At 50.7% G+C, this 22275-nt stretch overlaps 1 protein-coding gene across 1 annotated transcript; it reads right to left on the bottom strand.

Annotated features, from left to right (window-relative positions):
- Window positions 1-2905: 2905 nt before the first annotated feature.
- LOC135369347 (uncharacterized) lies at window positions 2906-21714 on the bottom strand. Its single transcript, XM_064602939.1, has 5 exons — window positions 21639-21714; window positions 14245-14329; window positions 7102-7148; window positions 6230-6316; window positions 2906-3045 (listed from the first exon to the last, which is right to left on the bottom strand). Exons 1-5 carry the CDS (start codon window positions 21678-21680, stop codon window positions 2977-2979), a joined length of 330 nt encoding a protein of 109 aa, XP_064459009.1. The 5' UTR covers window positions 21681-21714; the 3' UTR covers window positions 2906-2976.
- Window positions 21715-22275: the final 561 nt, after the last annotated feature.

Below are 22275 nucleotides of genomic sequence, written 5' to 3'. Positions count from 1 at the left end.
ATTCTGAAACAGTTCGATAACTTGTACACGCGGTACAGAAATGTCACGCAGGCAACAGCCATGTTCAAAACGATGGTGCAACAGCAGGGTCAAAGCATCGACGAGTTCGTCACTCTATTGAAACTTCAAGCGCGCAAGTGTGAGTTTGGTCAGCAAGAAAACCGCATGATCGGTGATCGAATCATTGTGGGGATCAGAGATGACGCCCTTCGAGAACGACTTTTCAGAGAGCCAAAACTGACAATGGAAAAAAATCATCTCAGCCTGTAAAGCTGACGAAATTTCGAAGCAGCACGTTCGTGACGTGCAGGAAAAGCCAGGAGGGGTCACAGTCAATCGCCTATCTCACAACTACGCTCACAATACAAGGCAAGCCCACACTTCTCGGTCCAACGCACATCCCAACCAGCAAGAGTCCTGTAGCCATGGTCAACCGCCTTCGCGCATATGTTCAAGGTGTGGCACCAGCCATCCACCACGGAATTGTCCAGTATATGGCAACCACTGTTATTTTTGTGGCAAGTTTGGCGACTTTTTCTCTGTTTGTAAACAGAAAGCACACCCACGATGCCCAAAGAAGAAGAAAGTAGCATCTTTGGACATCCAGGAAGGCCTATCTTCACACAGCCACCCTGTCTTCCTCGACATGCTGACTGTCCATAGGCTATACGCACCAGCACAGTGGACTGAAACAGTCAACATCAGTGGCTCGGACATCATTTTCAAACTCGACACAGGAGCAGGTGTGAACGTCATACCTCACAGTGTATTCAGTAAGTGCCAGCAGCAGCCACAACTAACTGCCTCCAATGTGAAAGTCTCCACGTATGATGGTACTGAACTGCCAGTTCTGGGTGAGTGCAAAATCCCCTCACTGGTGAGAGGCAAGCCTTATATCTTGACATACTTCGTCACCAACAAAGTCGTTCTTCCGGTCCTTGGAGCAACAACATGTGAAGACCTCCAGCTAATCAGTCGTCTAAATTATGTCCATACAAGCTCGCTTGTTTTTGAAAATTGTCCTGTGTAAATTTCAGCACATGTAAACAGACTAGTGCCCGCACAATGACGACACAACCACTTATTGTAAAAGGGACGGAAAAGTCGCATGTCCAAAAAACTCTGGGTCCGTGTACTTGCAAGCGGTCATTTCGAGGTGTTGCTCCTCTGCATAGAAGAGCACCGACGCTTTCCAACGCCCTGCACATGCAGTGTTCATGTCTCTGTTGCGTGCATTTTATATTTATGATGCACCTCTCAATGAGATGGAAAGCTCTTGTCCTCCTCCGCGTGTCAATACCGGAATGGAAAATATCTTTTTTGTACAGCAAGGAAACCACGTGAAAACCAGAGGACATCACGTAACCTGCAGCCATGGGAGGCACAGTGTCATACGTTGAGAACACAACAATCTTGTGCGCAATGATATCTTTATCCGTGACGAGAAGCGCATAAGCTTACAGTACAGGTCACTGCTAGTAAAGCCAGCTCCTGGTATCGGGTCTGGTCTCCTTTTCTGTACACCTATTGCTATGTCGTCTACGGCGCAGGAGGGGGCAAGTGGGTCATTGGACGCGGCCATTTTGAACAGGGTGAGGGCAACGTTCAACCGAAGACGATAAAGAAGGGACTTTTCTTCGCTGGTACAGCGACGGGCAATGACAAACTCCAGTGAGAGGTCGATGGACTGCAGGAATGAACGAGGTCGGAGAGCGTCTACAAGAAACTGTGGGGTGCCGTCGCCGCAGAGACGCCGTATAGGCAAAGGATTTGCAAAGGTTTCCGTGTAGCCCTGTATGCACAGGAACCCAGCGAACGCAGATACGGTGACCGACCGAGGCAAGGTGGGCGTACTCCTGAAGTACCATGGCGTGCATATCACTCACGACGATCGGGTGGTATGCTGACAGGAGTGCCCAAGACGCCTTGTTGTCGCGAGGACGACCCACGCATCAGGCACAAATCGTGCGATATGCCGCAGAGCAGCGAGGAGGCCGAGCAGCCCAGCATCTGTGGAGAACACGGTGTTGGGATGTCGGAGGCCGATGTCATGACTCTCCTGCGAGACGTAGAAGGCCGCCACTGACGATCCATTTGCAACCAACCATCAATATATATTTCGCGGCTCTGCGGGAAGGCATAATTGAGATGCTCGAGCGCGTGCTGGCGGGCTACTGTCACGGACGCATCATTCTTCCCTTGGAGACCGAGGATACTAGTACAGACCTCTGGTCCAACACGCGTCCACATCGCCGGGGCGTGCAAGGGCAGGGAGAACTCTGCAGGGACGGACTCTTTTAAGCGAACGATAGCATGACCGAAGTCAGTGGCCGGGTAGTCTTCGTCGACGTGGCGAGGGTAGTCAAGTGGTTGCTGAGAAAGGTACCGTGCGAGAACGCCGAGGGTTCCGCCATCCCGCAGGACGTCGACCGGCTGTTCGCGAGTCTCGGTGGTCGAAGGGACTACCAAGCAGATGCGAAGTCTCGTCGCATGGCTGAAGAGGAGATCTCGACTTCGGCTTCAGCTAAGGTCATGCAAGATGGGAAGGCTATACCGGACCGGATGGATTCGAGCACAAGGTATTGGTGCACACGGCGGAAGTCGGAAGAGGACGGGCCCCATCACGAACCAGCAAGAATAACCGCCACGTAGCTGTTGATAATCGTGGTTATGGTCTTAATGTTGCGAGACCAGGGAGGGTCACAGTCGAGTACCACGCCCAGATACTTGCAGCACGAGACAAATGGCTGGGGTGAGCCTTCAATGATGAGCGGGTACCTCTACAAGTGTCAGCGTATTTGGGGGAGCAAAAGTGTGATTGCCTCTCCTTCAATGTAAAGTTCACATAAAACTCCTCCCGTAACATTTTTTGGTACTCTATATAATGTTCCACAGCAAGTTCTGGCGATTATATATTTAATAGCCTGGAGGAAGGCATGCTTCGCATACAAATGTCGCTATTACGCGCGTCTCCATTCAACGTAGATGGTATCCAATATAGCAGCCGCCAGTATAACATCCACCCTGGGTTGCTGTCGCTGGGTTCTGAAACACAGGAACATGAGGATGTGTTTTATAACGCTATTTATATCATGTAACTTCGTAGAGCGGTGTGCCAGTCGACACTAGTCTGCTGCGAAACAACGGGGATAAACACAGGAACAAAGGGAATAACTAGACAGTGCATGCTATACTCAGTTGAGTGTTGTATGAGCTAGGAGTAAAAACCGGGGGTGGTGTACTTAAAAAGGGGGAAAACTAGAGTTGATGTTTCGAGCGGACGCTCTTCATCAGAAGAAAGGGGTCCTCCCCGCCCCCCCCCTTTTTTTTTGAACATTTAAAACGTTGTTGCACGCCTTTGCAATTCTTTTGGGCCTTTTGGAGCTAAAGTTTGGTTATGAGTGTTTCTTCTCCTTCGACCAGTATACCTCGCCTTCTTAGCACGACATGACAGATGGGATGTGGTAAATCTGTTGATTTCTACTACAGGTAGTATGTTGATATCACGCGTATGTTGATATCAAGTATACGCCACCTCGAAAATTTTGTTCAAAGTGCTTTCCATGCTCCTTTAAACGACTTTCACATCTTGAGACCTCGTTCGCAAACAACTCAGGATCATCCCGCCTTTGTGCGGCAGCAACTCGCGCTTTCCTTCTATTTTTTTTTTTTTTTTAAGAGCAAGACACAAGTCTTACACGAGCTAAAAACACCAATTGAACGGAAACATCTCCTTAAGTCTGAGGAGCTCTACGCTGACAACAACAGTTTTATTTAATAATGATGTGGATTTTCATCGCCAGGGGAAATAACCTACTTCATTGTTGGCTTTGATGTGCCGAAATGAAATAATGCGGTCTTGACAGTTAGGACAGAAGTGCAGAAAGAAGTGAAGAAACTCTAGATAGTGCTTTTGGGGCACAACGTTGCTGGGCTGGATTAGGCCACTCGCCGGGCAACTTTGACATACACTCTAAAAACAGAACTTCACCGCATAGCACGCTCCCAGCCAACCATGATTCCGAATAATATCATTCTGTGTCATGATTTGTTCGAAATAGGGGGGAGGTGCCTATCTGGGACAAGATGATCTGTCCCAGGTAGGCGCCTCCTTCCATTTTCAACAAACCAATATACAGTATGATATCATTCGGAATGATGGTTGGCTATGAGCGTGCTATGTGGTGAAGTTCTGTTCAGTATCGGTCATCCTGCCTATGCATCACTTTGAAATCCTCAACTCCCCTCTCCCACTTTGCTTTTTTTTTTTTTTTGCTATAGTCGTGACGATGCCCACTTGAGAACGGCCACCAACGGCAACCCACCTCGACCCCCCCCCCTCCCCCCCCCCTCTGTTTTAACAGTGTAGTGGGAGGTTGAGAGTCGAGCTGATTTAGCGACACGGAAAGGGTGATAGGAGAAGGATGTCACGCCATCTTGGAGAGTCAACTTGCCGCAAACGGTAACGCAACTGAGCTGTGGTGGCGGCGGTGAGGACACCGGCCTCACTTATGTGGGCAGGGTCATTACTGTAGCTAGGATGAGATCAGATATGATAACGTATGTTGGATTGATGACGGCCAAAAGTAGCCGGTCGTTTCCAGGTATGGAGAGAATACCGAGCAAAGAGCCTTAGCCTCACAGTCTTTGGGCGAGGCCAGACACCAAGAGAAAGCCATTCAGCAATTCTTGGAACTTCGAGAAAATGATGATAAATAGCTAGGAGCCATTACTGCGCTTTGGCTTCAAGTCAAGGTTCCCAATTGAAGGTGACTAATGTGATGAGACCAATGTAGATTAGAGTTCGTGACCACACGAAGGAAACGGCGAGACAGACCTACCAACAGAAATTTGTCGTAGCCTTGCATGTGAACTGGAGCTCGACGAACTTTTCGTTTGGAGTTTGGCCTTCGGATGTACAGACAACGCCAGTTCGGTGCGTTAGGAATTATTGGAGCCAGTTGAAGGGTCGACCTGATACATAAAAAAGAGCGAGGCATGCAGCACACAAATGTGCAAAACGGTATCATGAGCACGCTTGATGTCCACAAAGGCTGATATCATGTCGGTGGGCACGATCCGCGCTCCATCTATGAGTACATCGATTCGTCGACGAGCACTAGCATGCTGCACGGCGGAGAACAAGGTCGAGAACTAGATTCATGGAGGTTCGGTGGCAACGAAATCCAGCGATTCTCTCGGGCGATCAGTCGAGACGACGCAGAAACCATTCTTTCCGTCAGATTTCGCATACAGCTTGTCAGGCTTACAGGGCGAAAGGACGATAGGGCATATGGGGGTCTGCTAGGTTTCAGGATAAGGACAGTTGTCCCCTTCCAGCCAGATGACAGACCCCTATTACCAAAATGCTTTAGATAAATGAATGAGAGCTTGTAGTGACCGTCCGTCAAGGTTTCACAGTGCGACATAGGTGATCTTATCGTATCGCTGGGGCGAGCGCACGTTCACAAGCTTCAACGCTGTCTTTAGCTCGGTAATAGGGTCTGTGCTCTGCCAATCTTGGTAAACCTCAGCTCTGAAGCTCAGGACAAAACTACTGCACAATTCTCTTGCCCGCTGTCGATCCTCAGTAAAGGCGGCCTACGGTCACTATAGGAACACTGCTTCTCACCCTCATGCTTACTCACTACTTCTCTGGACGCGCAGGGCTTTGATGTCGTAACCAAAACTGACCATTTCTCGAAAGTTCCAGCCCAGACATCTAATATAATAATAGCAAACGTTCAACTTCCTGTAGTGTGGAAGCCTTGTATTAATGAAAAAAAAAAAGAAAACAAAGAGAGAGAGAGAGCTTAGTTTGTCGTCAGGTAGCGTTCGCACAAAACTCACAAACTCAACGATAGGCCGATTTTTTATTTTTGCTTCGTTAGATTCCTTGCCGAAGACATCAGGGATCTCGTATTTTTCGCGAAAATGTCGAAACAGTGTATGTCCAGAGAGAGTTGCTATCGCGCCTGTAGACGGCAATGGTCTATGGCTAGCCGCTGTCCTTCAACGACAGGGCCATTCCATAGGCAATACAAATGAAGCACGCCTGTATCTGCACTGCAAAGATGCCTGGTTAGCGCGTGGTGCACAAATGAAAATTTCCAGTAGGCTTCTCAAGGGTTCATCTTGGAACTCCATTGGGTCTCACATAGACAGGGCACTGTGAATGGATTTGACGAACGCGCAATTGATTGAAGGGGTTCGCTGTTATTTTCCTTACCAGACAGGTATTGCCGTCAGGACGTGCGGCAATACGGTGGGGACGTTCGCGGCAGTAAAAATGGCAGCCATATGGTCCCCGGTCATTCTGCAAGCAAGTAAATGACGGTTACTTGTGACGTGCTACACTACGGTGACCTGTAGAAAGAAATGCTGATGTGTGACACACGAGCGTGGGACAGTGGGTAGAAGAGAGCGGCGAACTATCCAATGTACCATTTCGACCTGTCTTGCGCTTGGTTCCCCTATAGCTTCTGTGTGTCCTATTCCTCAGTGGCGAATGCCTCACAAAGACTAAAGACTGAACGCAGCTAAAGCCATGACATGATCATGTTCTATCAATTTCGTGGTATTCGAAGCCCACGAATTCGAATTAAGAATTCGAAGCGCATAGTTCCCGAAGTGATGTACAAATCAAATTTTTCGCGAAAGGCTTCCTACATACAGACGGTTAATGTGTAGTATCTCTCAATAGTTGTTCCCAGACATGAATAAGGGAACATAGTAGACAGTAACACATACTTTGCTTCAAGTGGGAAAGGTCGTATTCTATGCTTATTTTTTTCATATCCCTGCGCTCTTGGCATAAGAGTTCGAGGTGCCACCTAGTCCACTGTAAGTGCGAGATTGTCATGAATCACGACATATGGAATGACGAATGACGACATATTTCCTTGCTCAGTGCGTTCTACGCAAGCGCACCACGTTCCGTTCTTGACCCCTCTTTTTTTTTCTGGCTAGCTCACAATATAAGGGATTTGCAGTTGCGAAATTTCTTAAATTTTTTGTGCTCACGGGCAAGGTTCTCTTCGGTGTCATGCGTTTCGGTTTGGTCGTTAGAAAATAAACAGCATTTAACATCTCAATACTTACATATAAGTAATCGTTTCCATGACTGCACGGCATCGTAGTGTTGGGTTCTGCAAAACAATTTGGCGCTCGTAAAAATGACGGTACGGCACCTTGGCCGGTGGTGTTTTATGATACAGAGCGGGTAGATAGAGGCAGACAAAGACGTTTTATGGGCAGACAGAGTGGGACGACACCAACGGATAAGCAAGTGAAGAGGAGAAACCGCATACTGACACTGACACTGACATAGTCCCAATGCTTGTGGTTTCGTCCACATGCGTCAGACTTCGCAGTACTTAAACCGGGGGCTTGACTAAGTCTCGTCTCTGTGAAAGCTACAGGAATGCTAGCAGACGTTAAGGCTGCCAGAGCACAACTGTTTAATCTCAGGTGGCCAAGATGGCAAGCGAACTACGTTCGTGCGCCAAACCGTGTCGCTCGCACCCACGCTCCAGGTATCATCTTCATCCTTCTGCACGTGTCCTTCAGCTACTACACTCCTTCCCCTCACGTTGTGGATACCGTACGGGAGGCCGCCTACGTCATTGAGGGTTCCGCGATGGCTTGGAGGTGGAAACTGGCAGCGATGGTTCCTATGACATGCATACACGTATGATCACAGAGACCTTGTGGCATGGTCGCGCTTGTACTGGGTAACTGCTGTCTGGTAAAATTGTGAACAGGTAGTGAGGACACTCTAGCCTTCAAGTGATCTACGTGAACGCGACGATGTTTCCCGTCTTGCAACTCCAAGTCGTAAATAACTCGATCAATCCTTCCCCGAACACCTTTTACCCAGTGTTGCTTTCGTGTAGGACCCTTAGCCCACACATGGTCGTCAGCAGCAAAGGTTCGTGAGGCTTTCGTACAATCACCCTCATTTACCGACGCTTGTATACGTTGGGATGTACAAAATCCAGTTCTATTCGAACCCTCCGGTTACTTAGCAACTTCGAAAGTGAACATCCAGTTGCGATATGGGGAGATGTTCGATACTTAGAAAGAAGCTTTCGTGCCTCTGCTTCCTCTCCTGTAACTGGATTGAAACGCTTCAGTGCATTCCGCTTGCCCATTAGACTTGGGGTGGTTAGACGAAATCCTGGTTGTCCTCGGTACTCCCAGGCAGATTCTGAGTTTCCTTCCCAAGATGGAATTTAACTTGGGTTCTTGATGGGGAGTAATGTTGTGCACGTACGGGATGCTGTACACCAGTGCTTCGTTTACCATGGCTTTGTGAACAGTCTCTTGGTGAACAGTGAATCTTCATAATTTGTATAAACCTTGATTGTGTGCTGAGGCTTCTTGATCTGTTGCGCCCAGGACAAGTTCTGATTGAAAATTATTCCTAGGAATTTGCGTATCTGTGTCCGTTTGATTTCATACCATCGAACCTTGAAGTTCAAATTCTTCAGCTTCTTTCTGGTGAATGGAATATATACCGTATTCTCCGGGGGGAGGTTTATAGCGCGCTTTTCAAAGAAGCTGGCGGTCACTTGTAAGGCATGTTCTAACGCCACACGGCGGCATGTTAAAACCATTTCGGTAGGCCGGGACTTAAGGAAACTACACGACTGGTCATCGCACGGGAGCTCGTGACGATTCAGAGCGGAGTAATGCATTTATTCATGAATTCCGCACCCGCTGTCCTGTCTGGAGTTTTCCCTTGGTTTTCGTCAGACTCTATCAAACATATGTCGGTACAGTTCCATTTAAAGTTGGCACAGGACACAAATTCCACTCAGAGCGTTGACCGTGATGCTGCCCACCTCTGTGAGGCCAACAACGCTGAGCTCTTTCACCCTCACTACCACCTCCACCACGGCACGGAGTAACCAATAGTTGAGCAGAATCGAGCCCATGTTCCGTTCTTCCTTCTTCGATACCATCTTCACACCCTTTCATATGTCTGGAGAATATTTTTCTGGCATGCATTGTGGAATTTTGCACTCCGTCGTCCACTGATACTGTAGCGGTGACGACGACGACCGTGGTGCGCTCTGCCTTTCGCGAGCCGGTATTCTTGGCGCCCTGTCTTGTCAACAGCGGGCCGTTTTCGCCGCAGCGCTCCAGAATAAAGTACGATGTCGCTACCACAAACTGGTGACCCGGACTTGAACCGTGCTTCTGAGCCTTCCGCCGGCGATAACGTTTCTCCGCCGCCCGGCCCACAGCCCTCTACTTCCTACGATTCCACTATCTCAGCGGCATCGCAGGCACACGTTCGCCTCCCACCTTTCTGGCCCCATGACCCCGTCCTCTGGTTTGTCCAGGTCGACAACAACTTTTCCTTGCGCCGAATTACGTCCGATACGAGCAGGTATCAGTATGTAGTGGAAAGCTTACCCTCGTCGGCCGCCGCCGAAGTTCGCGATATCTTGCTCGCCCCCACCCCCCCTCACACACCCACCCACCCAGCGATGCTTATACAGCACTCAAGGATGCCCTCATTACGCGGCTCATGCCGCCGGAGCAGCGCCGCATTCAGCAACTCATTTCTTGCGACGACCTTGGCTACCGTAAGCCCACGCAGCTGCTTCGTCACCTGCAATACCTTCTTGGTGATAAGGCTGCCACCATCGACTCTGAGAGAAATTTTTCTACAGCGTCTCTCTAGCAATGTCCGCGTCGCGCTTGCTGCTGCCCGTTCTCTACCCCTCAACGGCTTCCCCGAACTAGCAGACAGCGTGCTTGACATAGCACCTCTTCTGGTGGCTGCTTTACCCGCCCCTGTAGACACGGTCACCACGGACGTTGGCTTGCTCCGCCAAGAAGTTTCAAAACTTACGGAGCTCGTTGCCCACCTCATGGACCAACCCCGGCCAGCACGTAGCTCACCAAGCCCTAGTTCTTCGGTCTGGCGCCCACAGCGTTCTCCATCTCCCCCTCGCCGCGACTCTTCACCAGTGAACCCCGCTCTCTGCTGGTACCACCAGAGGTTCGGACACAGGGCCCGCCGTTGTGAGCATCCTTGCACCTGGACCTCGGCAAACGAAATGACTAATCACTGACGGCCGCGAGTGGTTCGGTTTCCCCTGACGGCAGCCTATTCTTCGTCACCGACAAGCTTTCCGGGACCCTCTTCTTAGTTGACACAGGAGCGGAAGTCAGCATCCTACCGGCTGAGCTCCATGACAAGAGAGACCTGTATGGCGCTACACAGTCGTCCACACCCCTCAGAGCTGTCCACTCCTCCCCAATTGCAACGTATGGCCAGCGCTCTTTAACGCTTGATTTTGGCCTTCGTCGACGTTTCCAGTGGCTCTTTTGGGTTGCGTTCGTGCGACATGCTATTATCGGCGCCGATTTCCTGCAACGCTTTGGAGTATTAGTCGACGTCGGCCGGAGGCGCCTGATTGACGCGGTCACGCTCCTCAGCGTCCACGGCGTGGCGTCGTTTTTATCACCTTTGCATCCCACCTTTTCCCCTCCACCGCCGAAAACAGTGTTCGAGGAGCTTCCGCACGAGTTTCCGGACGTTATCCGACCCCCGCACGTCGACCAACTGGTGAAACATCATGTTACCCACTTCATTCAGACCACAGGACCGCCTATCCACTGTCGACCACGGCGACTTGCCCCCGATCACCTGAAGGTAGCTCGTGCTGAGTTCGAGCACCTGCTTCAGCTCGGTTTGGTCCGGCCATCTTCAAGCCTGTGGTCGTCAGCCCTACACATGGTGCCCAAGCAGTCCGGGGACTGGCGGCCATGCGGTGATTACAGGGCGCTCAACAACATCACTGTTGCCGACCGCTACCCGCTCCCGAACATCCAGGACTTTACCACCCACCTTCATGGCTGCAAAACCTTCAGCAAAATGGACCTGATTAAAGCATACCACCAGATCCCTGTTGAACCGGCTGACATTCCCAGGACCGCCATTACTACGGCGTTTGGGCTTTTTGAATATGTGCGTATGCCCTTCGGGCTACGGGATGCCGCCCAGTCTTTCCAGCGGTTTATAGATGTAGCGCTCCGTGGTCTTCCGTTTTGCTTCGCCTGTCTTGACTATCTCTTCATAGCGAGTGCGGACACGGAGTTACACAAGACCCATCTTCGTCGGCTTTTTGAACTTTTGAACAACTATGGCATTGTGATCAACCCCGCCAAGTGAGAGTTCGGCGTTTCAGAACTTAACTTCCTCGGCCACCGCGTCACTTCCGATGGTATTCGGCCTCTGCCATGCAAGGTGGACGCCGTCCCCAAGTTTCCTCCGCCCACTACGAAACGGAAGCTGCGCAAGTTTCTTGGGCTTGTGAAGGAACTTTTATCGAAGATTTATCCCCCACTGCTCAACTGTCATCCACAGCCTGGAAGCCTTGCTTTCTTCCGCAGCGCCTCGTGCGAGCCTTGAGTGGACACCCGCTGTTTCGGCCGCTTTCGACGAGATCAAGACCGCGCTAGCCAACGCATCCCTCCTTATCCACCCCATCCCCGACGCTCCCACATCCTTGATGGTCGATGCCTCAAACGTGGCCCTCGGGGCCGTTTTGCAGCAGCGTTCCGCTAGGATTTGGAAGCCCATTTCGTTCTTTTCCCGGAAGCTGAAACCGCTCGAGGCACGTTATAGCACCTTTGGCTGGGAGCTCTTGGGTATCTACAGCTCCGTGCGTTATTTCCAACACTTCTTGGAGGGCCGCAAGTTCTTCATCTGCACTGACCACCAACCCCTAACCTTTGCCACCACCTCCACCAACCATTCACCACGTGAACTCCGGCAGATGTCATTCATCTCTGAATTCACTTCCGACATCCGCCACGTTAGCGCCAAGAACAGCGTTGCAGCCGACGCACTGTCTCGCATTGCAGTTGACGCCCTCTCTTTGCCGTGCCCGCCCTTACCCTCGCATGTCGACATCGCTACCGCCCAAGCGGAGGACTCCGAGTTGCGGGATTTGCGCTCATCCTCTTCCTCTCTCCGTTTTGAGGACGTTCTTCTACCTCACTGCCAAAAACCTGTCCCCTGCGAGATGTCGACCGGGTCCCCACGTCCATACCTACCATTACTTTTCCGTAAGCCCATCTTCGCCGCCCTGCATGGCCTTGCACACCCCAGCATTCGCGCCACCCAACACCTGGTCACTTCTCGTTACCTTTGGCCCCACATGAATGCCGACGTGCGAGGCTGGACCCGTTCCTGTGTGCCATGTCAGCGGGCCAAGGTAGTCCGCCATACCATTGCCCCGCCCGGCCGTTTCCATCCACCCGACGCCCGTTTCAGCCACGTGCATGTTGATATCGTCGGGCCGCTGCCTCTTAGCCAGGGCCACTCGTACTTGCTCACTTGTGTCGACAGGTTCACGCACTGGCCCGAAGCTATTCCTATGCCCAACATGACAGCGGCGACCGTAGCAGAAGCTTTCGTCTCCGGCTGGGTCAGCCAGAGCCGTATATTAAAAGGGAGTCTGGCCATTAATGGGTCATGCCTATATCTGAAGCTCCACCCACTTTTTCAGCTTTCTGACCAATAGAGGCTTGAAATATAGGGCGCTATCCATCAACCTATCCCCACTATTTGTCCTCCTATCGAACATGGGCAGCGCCATTTTGGGTGGCAAGTGGATTGGATGGGATTGAAATGGGTACCTCTCGCTATCTGCAAAACTAGTGGATTATTGGTGCAAATTTGACGTGAGTGCAAAGTTTGAAATTTGACAAGAGTGCGTGGGGCTCGTCGGGAATTGTCGTCTGCTTCCGTCGTTGTACCGCTGCCGGCAGAACCACCTGCTGGGGGCACATTCTGTCGTCGGCAAGATTTTGAAACATATCTACATGAATTGTTGGAATATAAAAGGCAAGAATGATTATATCCATGAAATCCAGCAATTAAATATAAGATTGTGCAGCACAGTGCTGTTTTTTGTTATGATTTCGTTGTGATCGCCGAGTTCACTAGGCCTAACACCGACGACAAAACGTATTTTCGGTTAGATATCGATGGGTGAGCATCAGTTGAAACTGATTTCCAAGAAACATATGTGAGGATGTACATTTGCAGCGTAAAATCAGAGTAGTCTGTGAAAATTTTTTGTCACGAAATCCCCGCTTCACTGTGTTTGTTTTCGTCGCCATTTTGGGTGGCAGTGAAGTGTGATGGCGACCCCCTTGATAGAAAGCAAACCAGTCAGTGGAGCGAAACTGTGATTGACAGATCGAGCCTCTTTTTGTGACTCCTCCCAATGGCCAGACTCCCTTTTAATATACGGCTCTGGGGTCAGCCGTTTAGGAGTGCCCTCTACTTTAACTACAGATCGCGGCCGACAGTTCGAGTCGGCGCTTTTCACTAACTTCCTTCACCTCCTCGTCTAAGACGGATTCGTACGACTGCCTACCACCCTATGGCCAAGGGTTTAGTCGAGAGGTTTCATCGCCAGCTCAAGGCCGCCTTCCGAGCCTACCCATTCCGTGAGCTATGGACTGAGATGCTACCTCTCGTCCTACTGGGTATACGCTCGGCGCTCAAGGAGTACCTCGCGTGTCCGGTTTCCGAACTGGTTTACGGCACCACCCTGCGTCTCCCCGGCGATTTCTTTCCACCGACCGATCGAGCTCCGCCAGAATACACAACCTACGCCTTTCGCCTCAGGACGCTGATGAACAGTCTCTCTCCTACTTCGACCCGCGCTGCTCAACCTAAGTCTCTGTTCGTGCCTCCCGACCTCGATACTGCCACACATGTATTCCTGCGGCACGACGCAGTGCATAAGTCGTTGCAGCCCCCCCACGACGGCCCCTTCAGAGTTTCGTCACGCTCCGACAGCCACTTCACTGTGCAGCTTCCCAATTGGCAAGAGCTTGCCGCCAAAGCCCGCCTGAAACCCGCTTATCTCGAGTCCGACACAACGCCTGCCTATCCTGCACCTGCGTCGCTCAGCACAATGCCTCCACCACGCCGTCCCAGCCCCGTAGACGCCATGTGCACTGTGCGCTTCCGCTTTCCCGAGAAGGGGGCCCATTGTAGCTGTGACGGCGACCGTGGTGCGCTCTGCCTCTCGCGCGCCGATATTCTTGGCGCACTGTCTTGTCAACAGTGGGCCGTTTTCCCCGCAGCGCTCCAGAATGAAGTACGATGTCGCTGCCACAATACAAAGCACATGCTTGGACCCCATACCCAGTGAGGTAGTTGTCTTGATATTACAGCAATTCGAGCCAGGAGTGTGCACTTACTTGCATTCGCGGTCACTCTATTATACTCTGCGTGATTATAACATACACCTCTGTAGCACTTCCCATGAGCGGCGTTGCGAAAAACCTGAAATAAAATTAGAAAGTCAACAATGTTATATTGATCACTGACGATTGTACAGTCGACCCGTGTTTATCCGGACGGCTCCGTTCCCTGTGAAAACGTCCGGATAGCGGGAGAACCGGATAAGTGAAACACGAAAATTCAGAGTGATCCTAAAATTACATTATTACTGACCATTACACAGAAAACTATCCATTGTCATCTGTTTCATTCAAATACGCGCATTCACTTCTTGCAAAACTTTGCTAATGGCATTAACTTGCGAAATATTGTTCTGTTTCTCGAAAGATACTAGCGGCGTTCTCAGTGCCGCCCGCGCATTTTCTACCGTCATAGCTGGTGCCCCAAACCCCGCTTTCATCATCAGATTATTCTTGAACATTATCGGAAGCCCGACACTCGCGATGTCATCATCAGTGATTGCAGCGCAGGGGTTCTTGTTGCGGACCTTCGCGGTCTGAAATAACCAGACTGCTTAGTGGATTACTTTTGTGTAACGTGCAAAGTCGGGAAGGGAAAAAATCCTTCCTATCATCACCCTCTTTGTGTCAGTAAAAAGGAGGCCACGAAAAGGGCTCTCGACCCCGCTTGACTAGGTGTGGGCCAAGTGTCCTTCGTGGACAATGAGCGGATAACTGAAGCCTATTGTTGGGTTTTAGTCACTTCTGTTCCCTGGAATTTGCGTCCGAGTCGGGCAGCTGAAGTCCGGATAAACGAGGGAGAAATACATGGGGAGAAATCCGTCCCCATGCTTTTTTGTCCGGATAGCGCAGGATCCGGATAAATGAAGTCCGGATAAACACGGGTCGACTGCACAAATACATTGTACTTAGGAGAACTGTTAAGGCGAAACACACAGGCCAAACATAGGCACTATACAGGGTGTTCCACGGAAGGATGTCATTTAATTCCTACAAATAGGTTTTACTCCAGGAAAATCTGAAACTACTTGGCATGCACTCATGCACGCTTCTGCCGCAGATTCAGGCCGTTCCCATTCGTGTTACTTATAGGTAATTAAGCGCTAATCATTAAGCTAAGTTTCTCAGTTGAACTCACGCGAATTAGTCAAGCAAAAGGTAGGATTCTTCTGCAGGAATTCACAAGCCTGTCGCCAAAATCACGACATTTTTCGCAAGATTTCTACAAAATACAAGCCACTGGACCTCCGGAAGAACTCTAAACAAAACTCCGACCTGTCGTCGCTTCGCGTTGATCATACTTCACTCTCTCATATTAAGCGCTGTGTGGTGGGGTAGGGTCCTGTGGCTACAGTGGGGAAACATCCTGTGGTCCTCAAGCGAGGGCGTGAAAGAAAGAGGTCTGGAGCCGCCAGCTGATCAGAACAAAGTGAATGGTTTTATTTCGCGCGCCCTGCGCGCCTAAACTATAGCCGGCACGGCACGAGAGCATCGTCGTCGGTGGCGCCACGGGTACTCCCCCCTCGGAGACCGGAGGTCACAGAGAGAGGCCAGAGCGCGTGGACGATGTGAGAGTGACGGCCCACGTCAGGGACTTGCTGGGAGGCTTAGAAGCTCTATCTGGCGTCGATGAGCGGACGGGGGCCATGATGCGTGAAGGTGGATCGTCCAGGAACGCGGGCTTAAGACGGTCAATGGAGACCGACTGGGGTGTGCCGCGAACGTCGATGGTGCAGGTCTTGGGTACACGTCGGAACACCTTATAGGGCCCAGAATAGGGAGGCCCTAGGAAGCGGCGGATACGATCCGTTCGCAGAAGAGGGACGAAGGAGGCCCGTGAGGTGGAGGCGAGGGTCGGGGTGAAGCGCACGGTCGCAAAAGCTCGGCGAAGGCGGGCGATAAAAGAAGAAGGATCTTCGGCAGAGACGGCTGGCGTGGCAAAAACGTCGGCAGGGAGTCGGAGAGGAGAGCCACACACCAACTCAGCCGCAGAGCGGGTGAGGTCGGGCTTCACTTCGGAACGTATGCCGAAGAGGACGGGTGGGGAGCAGATCAGGCCATCGGGTGTGGTTGAAGGGTTCGGAGAAGGCGGAAGGAACGCTGAGCGGCCTTAGATTGTCTCACTGTGGCAATGGTTGGCACAGCGACTTCCATAATTTTGTCCGCATGAGCAGCAAGTTCGGCAATCGACAGGTTGGTAGCAGTGGCGAGCAGCATCTGAACAGTTGTAGGAAGGCGCTGAAGAAGGAGTTCCTTGAGAAGCGGTTCGTCGACGGACGCAGCGCGGGTTCCCAAGAGGTTCTGCATCTGCCGAAGAAACTGCGACGACCTCCTGTCACCAAGGTCTTCAGCAGAAAGAAGCTGTTGGAGGCGCCTACGTTCCGAAGCCATTGTGTGTTCAATAATGGTCGCTTTGAGCTGGTCGTATGGCGCAGAACGAGGCGGAGCACAGACAATGTCGGCGAGCTCAGCGGCAAGCTCGGGTAGTAGAAAGGACACGACATGGAAGGAGCTTCTGAGCTGCGACGTAATTCCGGCGAGGTAGAATTGGCAATTCACCTGAGAGGACCGCACTTACGGGTTGGCGTGCCAGAACGGCGCAAGCTTCGCAGATACATGGCCAACGTGAAGACGCAAGTCGGGGTTGCTTCCCTCCGAGGCGCTGGCGTCATCCATTGTCGGACAGCAACAACCGCTCACATGGTCAAGACAGCAAACGATGGCGCTGGGGCCCGCCTAGCGTGAGTCACCGAGCCCGTCTCTCCACCCGGGCTCGTAATAGGAGGCTACGCTCGCTTATTTCTGACCCGGCACCCTTCGGTTTCAACGCCCCGTACTGGGGTCACCGTACGCCGTAGACGCGCAATCTTCTCAGACCTCCACGCACTTTAGCAACACATCGACCCTTCAATGAGCAACACGCTCCACTACCGGTATCGGTACGCCAAGCTCTCTCCCGTCCACGTGCCGTCGTCATTCCTACTGTCTTAGTATCGACGCGAAACTCTACCACTCAACCGCAAGCGCAGCTCCGCGTCTGAGGGTGGAGTGGTGTGGCGGCCCGTGAACGACGATGAAGACGTGCCTCTGCTGCCGCGCGCCACTGCGCCTGGCAGCCAGTTGTACCGGCACCGTCCTACCCACGATCATGTGCCACGATCATCTGCCCGCTGGGACATTCCCTTATCGCCAGTCAGGACTCGTGTAGAGGAATACCATCGTCCTCTACAATCCCATGTCATCGTCACTTCTCCTTGATTTATTGTTGTTGTTGTTGTTCTACAAAAAAATATGACATTCGTAAGTTCGTCACTGGACGAAGTCCATTCGCTGATGTTTACGCTTGCCGCACTGTTGGCCCCGTTCAAATACTTGTGCTAGAAAAGAAAAACACGACGCCGCAGTCATACCATTCGCCCTTATCAAAGTGTCTGTAGTCATTCGCATTCCATTGATAATGATGGGTTGTTCGACAAATGCGCCTATCGAAATAAAAGCATGTCGCTGGGTGAAGCCTATTTGAAATAGTTGAAACTTAAACGCTCATATACGCGGAAGGCACGCTTAAACCGGCTATCAGTGTTACGCCCGCACTGCCCAAAGCAAGGTGAACTACCGCTATTCCCGCCCATTAAATTCATTGCTCAATCAATTTAATTCGAGCGCTACCCAATTTAATTCAGTCGTCAACAAAAGTAACCGAAGCGCCGTATACATTCCCATCACAGAAAAGCAGAAACCGTTAAAACACCCTCCTGAAGAATGTAGATGGGTAGAAATCCAGCGAACCGGTAGAGATGTAGGAAGGGAGTTGCCTCAGGACAGAAGCCGCCGATATTTCGAACAGAGACTGTTCTTCTGGGCCCAGAAGAAGAACAGTCTCTGTTCGAAATATCGGCGGCTTCTGTCCTGAGGCAACTCCCTTCCTCCTGAAGAATGTTGCTGAAAGTAACGGTACCCAGTAGTATGTTCAAGCTCATTGCTGTGCTTCGCAAGAGCCAATGCCCAGCGCGTTAAGCGAGCACTGTACGAGTGGGCGGATGCTATAGGCCTGTTGCACGACGTTTGGGGGTGCTCCGAACCATGTCCTTGAACGCCACATATGGCCGAAAGCGCGGAACTCGGTCGCGTACCCGTGTAAACCGATCAGTTTCAGAATTATGTTGCGTCTGTACTACAGGTTTCTTGAAATACAATCCCTGAGTAAATCTTTACGGACTTAGACTTACGAAAATGAGAGGCACTAATTAAGCACCTCTACGGATTAGAAGAAGAAATTGACGGCGACGTGACGCTAATCAATGGGAAATGCAACTAGCAAGTGAAAGACAGCGCCAACTACAACGTTCCTTTGAACGTAAGCACCATTTTCTCAAATCGTTTACATAAACGTGGGCGTGATCGGTAAAAAAAAAACTGTCACAAGTCGTAAATCTATATTCCGTTAGAGCGTAGCGCACCTCTCTGCGTACTGCACGTGTATTCACGCCCACATGCAAACGCCTCCGGTGCTTGTGACTTTCGACTCAGTCCACAGCATGGGCGTTCCCAGGATTTTTCCAAGGGAAGCAAAGTGTGTGCCCCTCTTTTCCTGCAAATGGGCGCTGCGGACTGTGCGGGTGCTCGGAGGCTCATATTATGACATCAGAGAATAAACATGACGACCAATGCCTAAAGAACCACCATTTTCAAAAATGACGTTGAAGCTCCAGAGGGGGGAACGCCTTTGCACCCCTCTCGGTACGCCGATGTCCCATAGCGTCAAGCGTCACAGCACAAGCTAAATTTAGGAAGTTCCAGTGCTAACAGCATACAGATAAGTGGTAGCGTGAGTGAACGAATCACACAATAACGTAGAGTTCCGATTTCTAGGGTCATACCCATGATTCCTGACTCGTTACGTTACAGCAACACAAATAACGTGTCGGACTACTTGTCTGTTCCCTTCCACTTAATGACTTAACATTTGGTATTGGCTTCACAAGCCCCTCGTACAGTGCGTCCCGCCAGTTGCACCCGTTAAGCTGTCACAACTGAAAAATGCCAGCATGCTGCAGCTGTTTGCTGCTACAGCGAACATTGAGCACGTCCTAATAGAATGTAAGCTCTACGAAACGGAGAGGCGGCAACTCTGTGCTCAGCTGAGTGGTGCTAGCCGACAGACGTTCAACCTGGCTGCAATTCTTGGCCCATGTCAGAGCCATGTCCAACACCGTCGAGGACTTCTGATGTTCTTGGAGTTCCTCTTGGCTACCGGCTTGCTCCAGACGCTGTAGGGTCCACCCCTGCATCTCAAGGACCATTGGCGCTTCTTTCATGTGCTTCTTCCTTTTGTGCGACGTATAGCGTTGCGCAACCAGACGACGGGAGTTCGAGTTGGACTTGCACATAACTTCATTTTCATATTTCACATCTCATGCTTCTCGTGTAATGGGGTAGGGTACTGCTCTCAAGCGGTGAATCACCCCAGACCATAGTCATGATTTAGTTGTTGTTGTTGTTGTTGTTGTTGCTGCTACGTGAACAAAAGTGACGACTGTTCGTACACCAGCAAACCACAGCAGTGGGAAAAACCAACGGGAAAACCCAAGCGGGATACCAACCCACCCGCCTGCCTTTTTCGTGTGATTTGCCAGGGAAACGGAATGACTTTACTGCGGGAACCCGGCCCCTCGTGTTCTTTAACCTGTGAGAACAATTTACAATACAATAGTATTGTGTACCCGACTCTCTTTTCTTTCGGAGAGATGCCATCGCAGTACAGCGGAGCGGCGCGAAATGCGACGCACACGATCCTCTAGTACAGCAGCTGCACAGCAGGGACCTGCTCGGCGCTGCGGTCGCCGAGCGAAACTTTAGTGGAACATGCCGATAGTAACGTAGCTGCGCATTTTAGCGACCATTATCATTCTTTAAGTTTGGAACCACGCATCTCTGTTCAGGCAGAACTGGAACAGAATGCAATTCTCCAAACTCTTCGTCTTGGAACACGGTATAGAAACCTGTGACGTAAGGTCTTTGAGAGGCAACCCGTGGCCGCTTAGCGTGCACAAGCGCAAGTTGCTCGATGCTGCGCTGAACGAAATGATCCAGATGGGTGCTGTGAGGCCGCCGCGCAGCCCCCGACCTTTTCCCGTGGTGTTCGCTCCCAAGAAGGGCGGAACAGCACGTATGTGCGTGGACTACCGCCGGCAGAACGAGGTGACGGTGAGAGATTCCTATCCATTTCCCTCTATAGAGTCACGTTGGGATAAGCTCGTATGCTTACAATCCTGGACCGCAGTCGAGGACCCCTGCAGATACCGACTGCATCTGATGACACGCGCAACGCCAAGGATAGGAAGACACGCACTGAGTCGACAGTCCACTTCCAAAAGAAAGCTATTGCTCAACGCTGAAGCGGCACAGGAGCCGATGCAAATACTTTTTTTTGCACATAAATAAGCTCTCTGGAACCTTCTTGCCCTCACCGCATCAAACATATGTACGTGAAGAATGGAATAATAAAGATCCTCGACGTATACAGACGTCAGCCAACTCACTGCACTGTCTTCAGACTCCAACAGCTCGATGACCTTCCCCGATTTTCGGATCAGATAAGGGTCCGGCAAGGACAGCTCAGACAGATGTCTCTGTGAAAACACGACGACCTCCTGCCATGGCTAATTTATAAGATACCACTATCGTGTGGAAGATGCTATATTGGCCAGAGGGGAAGGTGCGTGAATTCTCAGCGTAAAACATTGGCGCCACGCGTACAATGGCGCGTTTGTCGTGCTGAGGCGTGCGCCAAGCGGTTCCAGCTTCAGCTAGTACACATTTCACGTGGCCTTGATTGATGGGCACTGTTGTAGGGGGCCCTGTGCGGCATTGATCTAAAGGCGACTGTCATGTGGAATAAAAAAATGTTTGTCAGCCAGTGCTATGTGTTCGTTGAGTCTTTTACTCTCTGAAGCACTGGGGTTATTTATTGATAATTCGTTGCATGAGAACATTGCGTTTAATGTAACCAATGGCAGTTAAGCTAGTGCAGCATTCTACATGAAGCCGCGTAAGCGCACAAAAACATCAGAGGGCTATGTATGAAGCGCGCGGATACACGACAAGACCCATGAACAGGATTTTTTTGGCCGACTGTCTGCCGCCGTTCATGCGCGTCTTGAGGATCTGACTACGCTCCGCCAACGTCGAAATTTTTGAGGATGTTTCGAAAATGCTTTCATGACAAACGGTAGCGTAAGGAAAATAATTTCGGTGGCATACTGATTGCATTGTAGTGTCCCTTTAACAAATCAACAGTAGGATCTTGCTAAGTTAAAGTCGTCGGAACCGAACTATTTATCGACTGGACCGAACGTTTATGCACTGCAAGAATGTTTCAAAATACGTACAAGGCATGGCTCACGGTGCCACTCAGTACGGTAGCACGACATGTCATTGCTTGGAATGCAGAAGTTGCTGCAGGTAAGCAAGAATCCATTGTACTGTAAAAGAGAAAAAACTGTGACACAAGTCTTGCCCAATCCGGCTTTGTAATAAAGGGACTGCCGAGTCTGAAATACATCTGTGGAACCGATACCACTATGTTCAGCGTCAGAGAGACAATCTACCTGGCTATTTTTTAAAATTATATTTGGATAATTATATTGAACCGTAGCGGCTGACAAGATGCTTGAAATTTTTCACAAGAAGCAAATATCACAGGCACGAAAGAAGCTCTACTTAATGAAGTTCGCGCAGCGTTCCTGCGGAATAACCTAAAATGTTACTTCTCCTTTGAGGAAGCGGACAGAGAGTTAATGTTGGCGGCGTAGTTTGACAATGTTTTCCTCGTAAACCCAGCACAAAAGGTCATACCTGTACTACAATACTCTTAATATTTTTACTCTCAAAATTGCATTTAATGGGCAAGGGTGACCTCTAGTGAAACAAGCCAAATTCGTCAGCAACCGCGACATATTATACGTTCATTCTCCAGAATGATTTGCTGCTGGGGATTGCTACATAGCCAACACATCGAGTGGATTT

The sequence above is a fragment of the Ornithodoros turicata genome, chromosome 9, assembly GCF_037126465.1.
Source record: "Ornithodoros turicata isolate Travis chromosome 9, ASM3712646v1, whole genome shotgun sequence".
Classification (NCBI taxonomy): Eukaryota; Metazoa; Arthropoda; class Arachnida; order Ixodida; family Argasidae; genus Ornithodoros; species Ornithodoros turicata.
Note: the sequence above shows the minus strand (reverse complement) of the source record. Positions and strands in the feature narration are given on the sequence as shown.

What these genes read in the sequence shown, in the direction of transcription:
- LOC135369347 (XM_064602939.1), bottom strand. Translation starts at nt 21,680, where the DNA reads ATGTCGTGCTACCGTACTGAGTGGCACCGTGAGCCATGCCTT. An exon ending in GGCACCGTGAGCCATGCCTT is followed by an intron (nt 14,330 to 21,638) that starts GTACGTATTTTG and finishes ATTTTATTTCAG; the next exon opens with GTTTTTCGCAACGCCGCTCA. An exon ending in ATGGAAACGATTACTTATAT is followed by an intron (nt 6,317 to 7,101) that starts GTAAGTATTGAG and finishes ACTTGCTTGCAG; the next exon opens with AATGACCGGGGACCATATGG.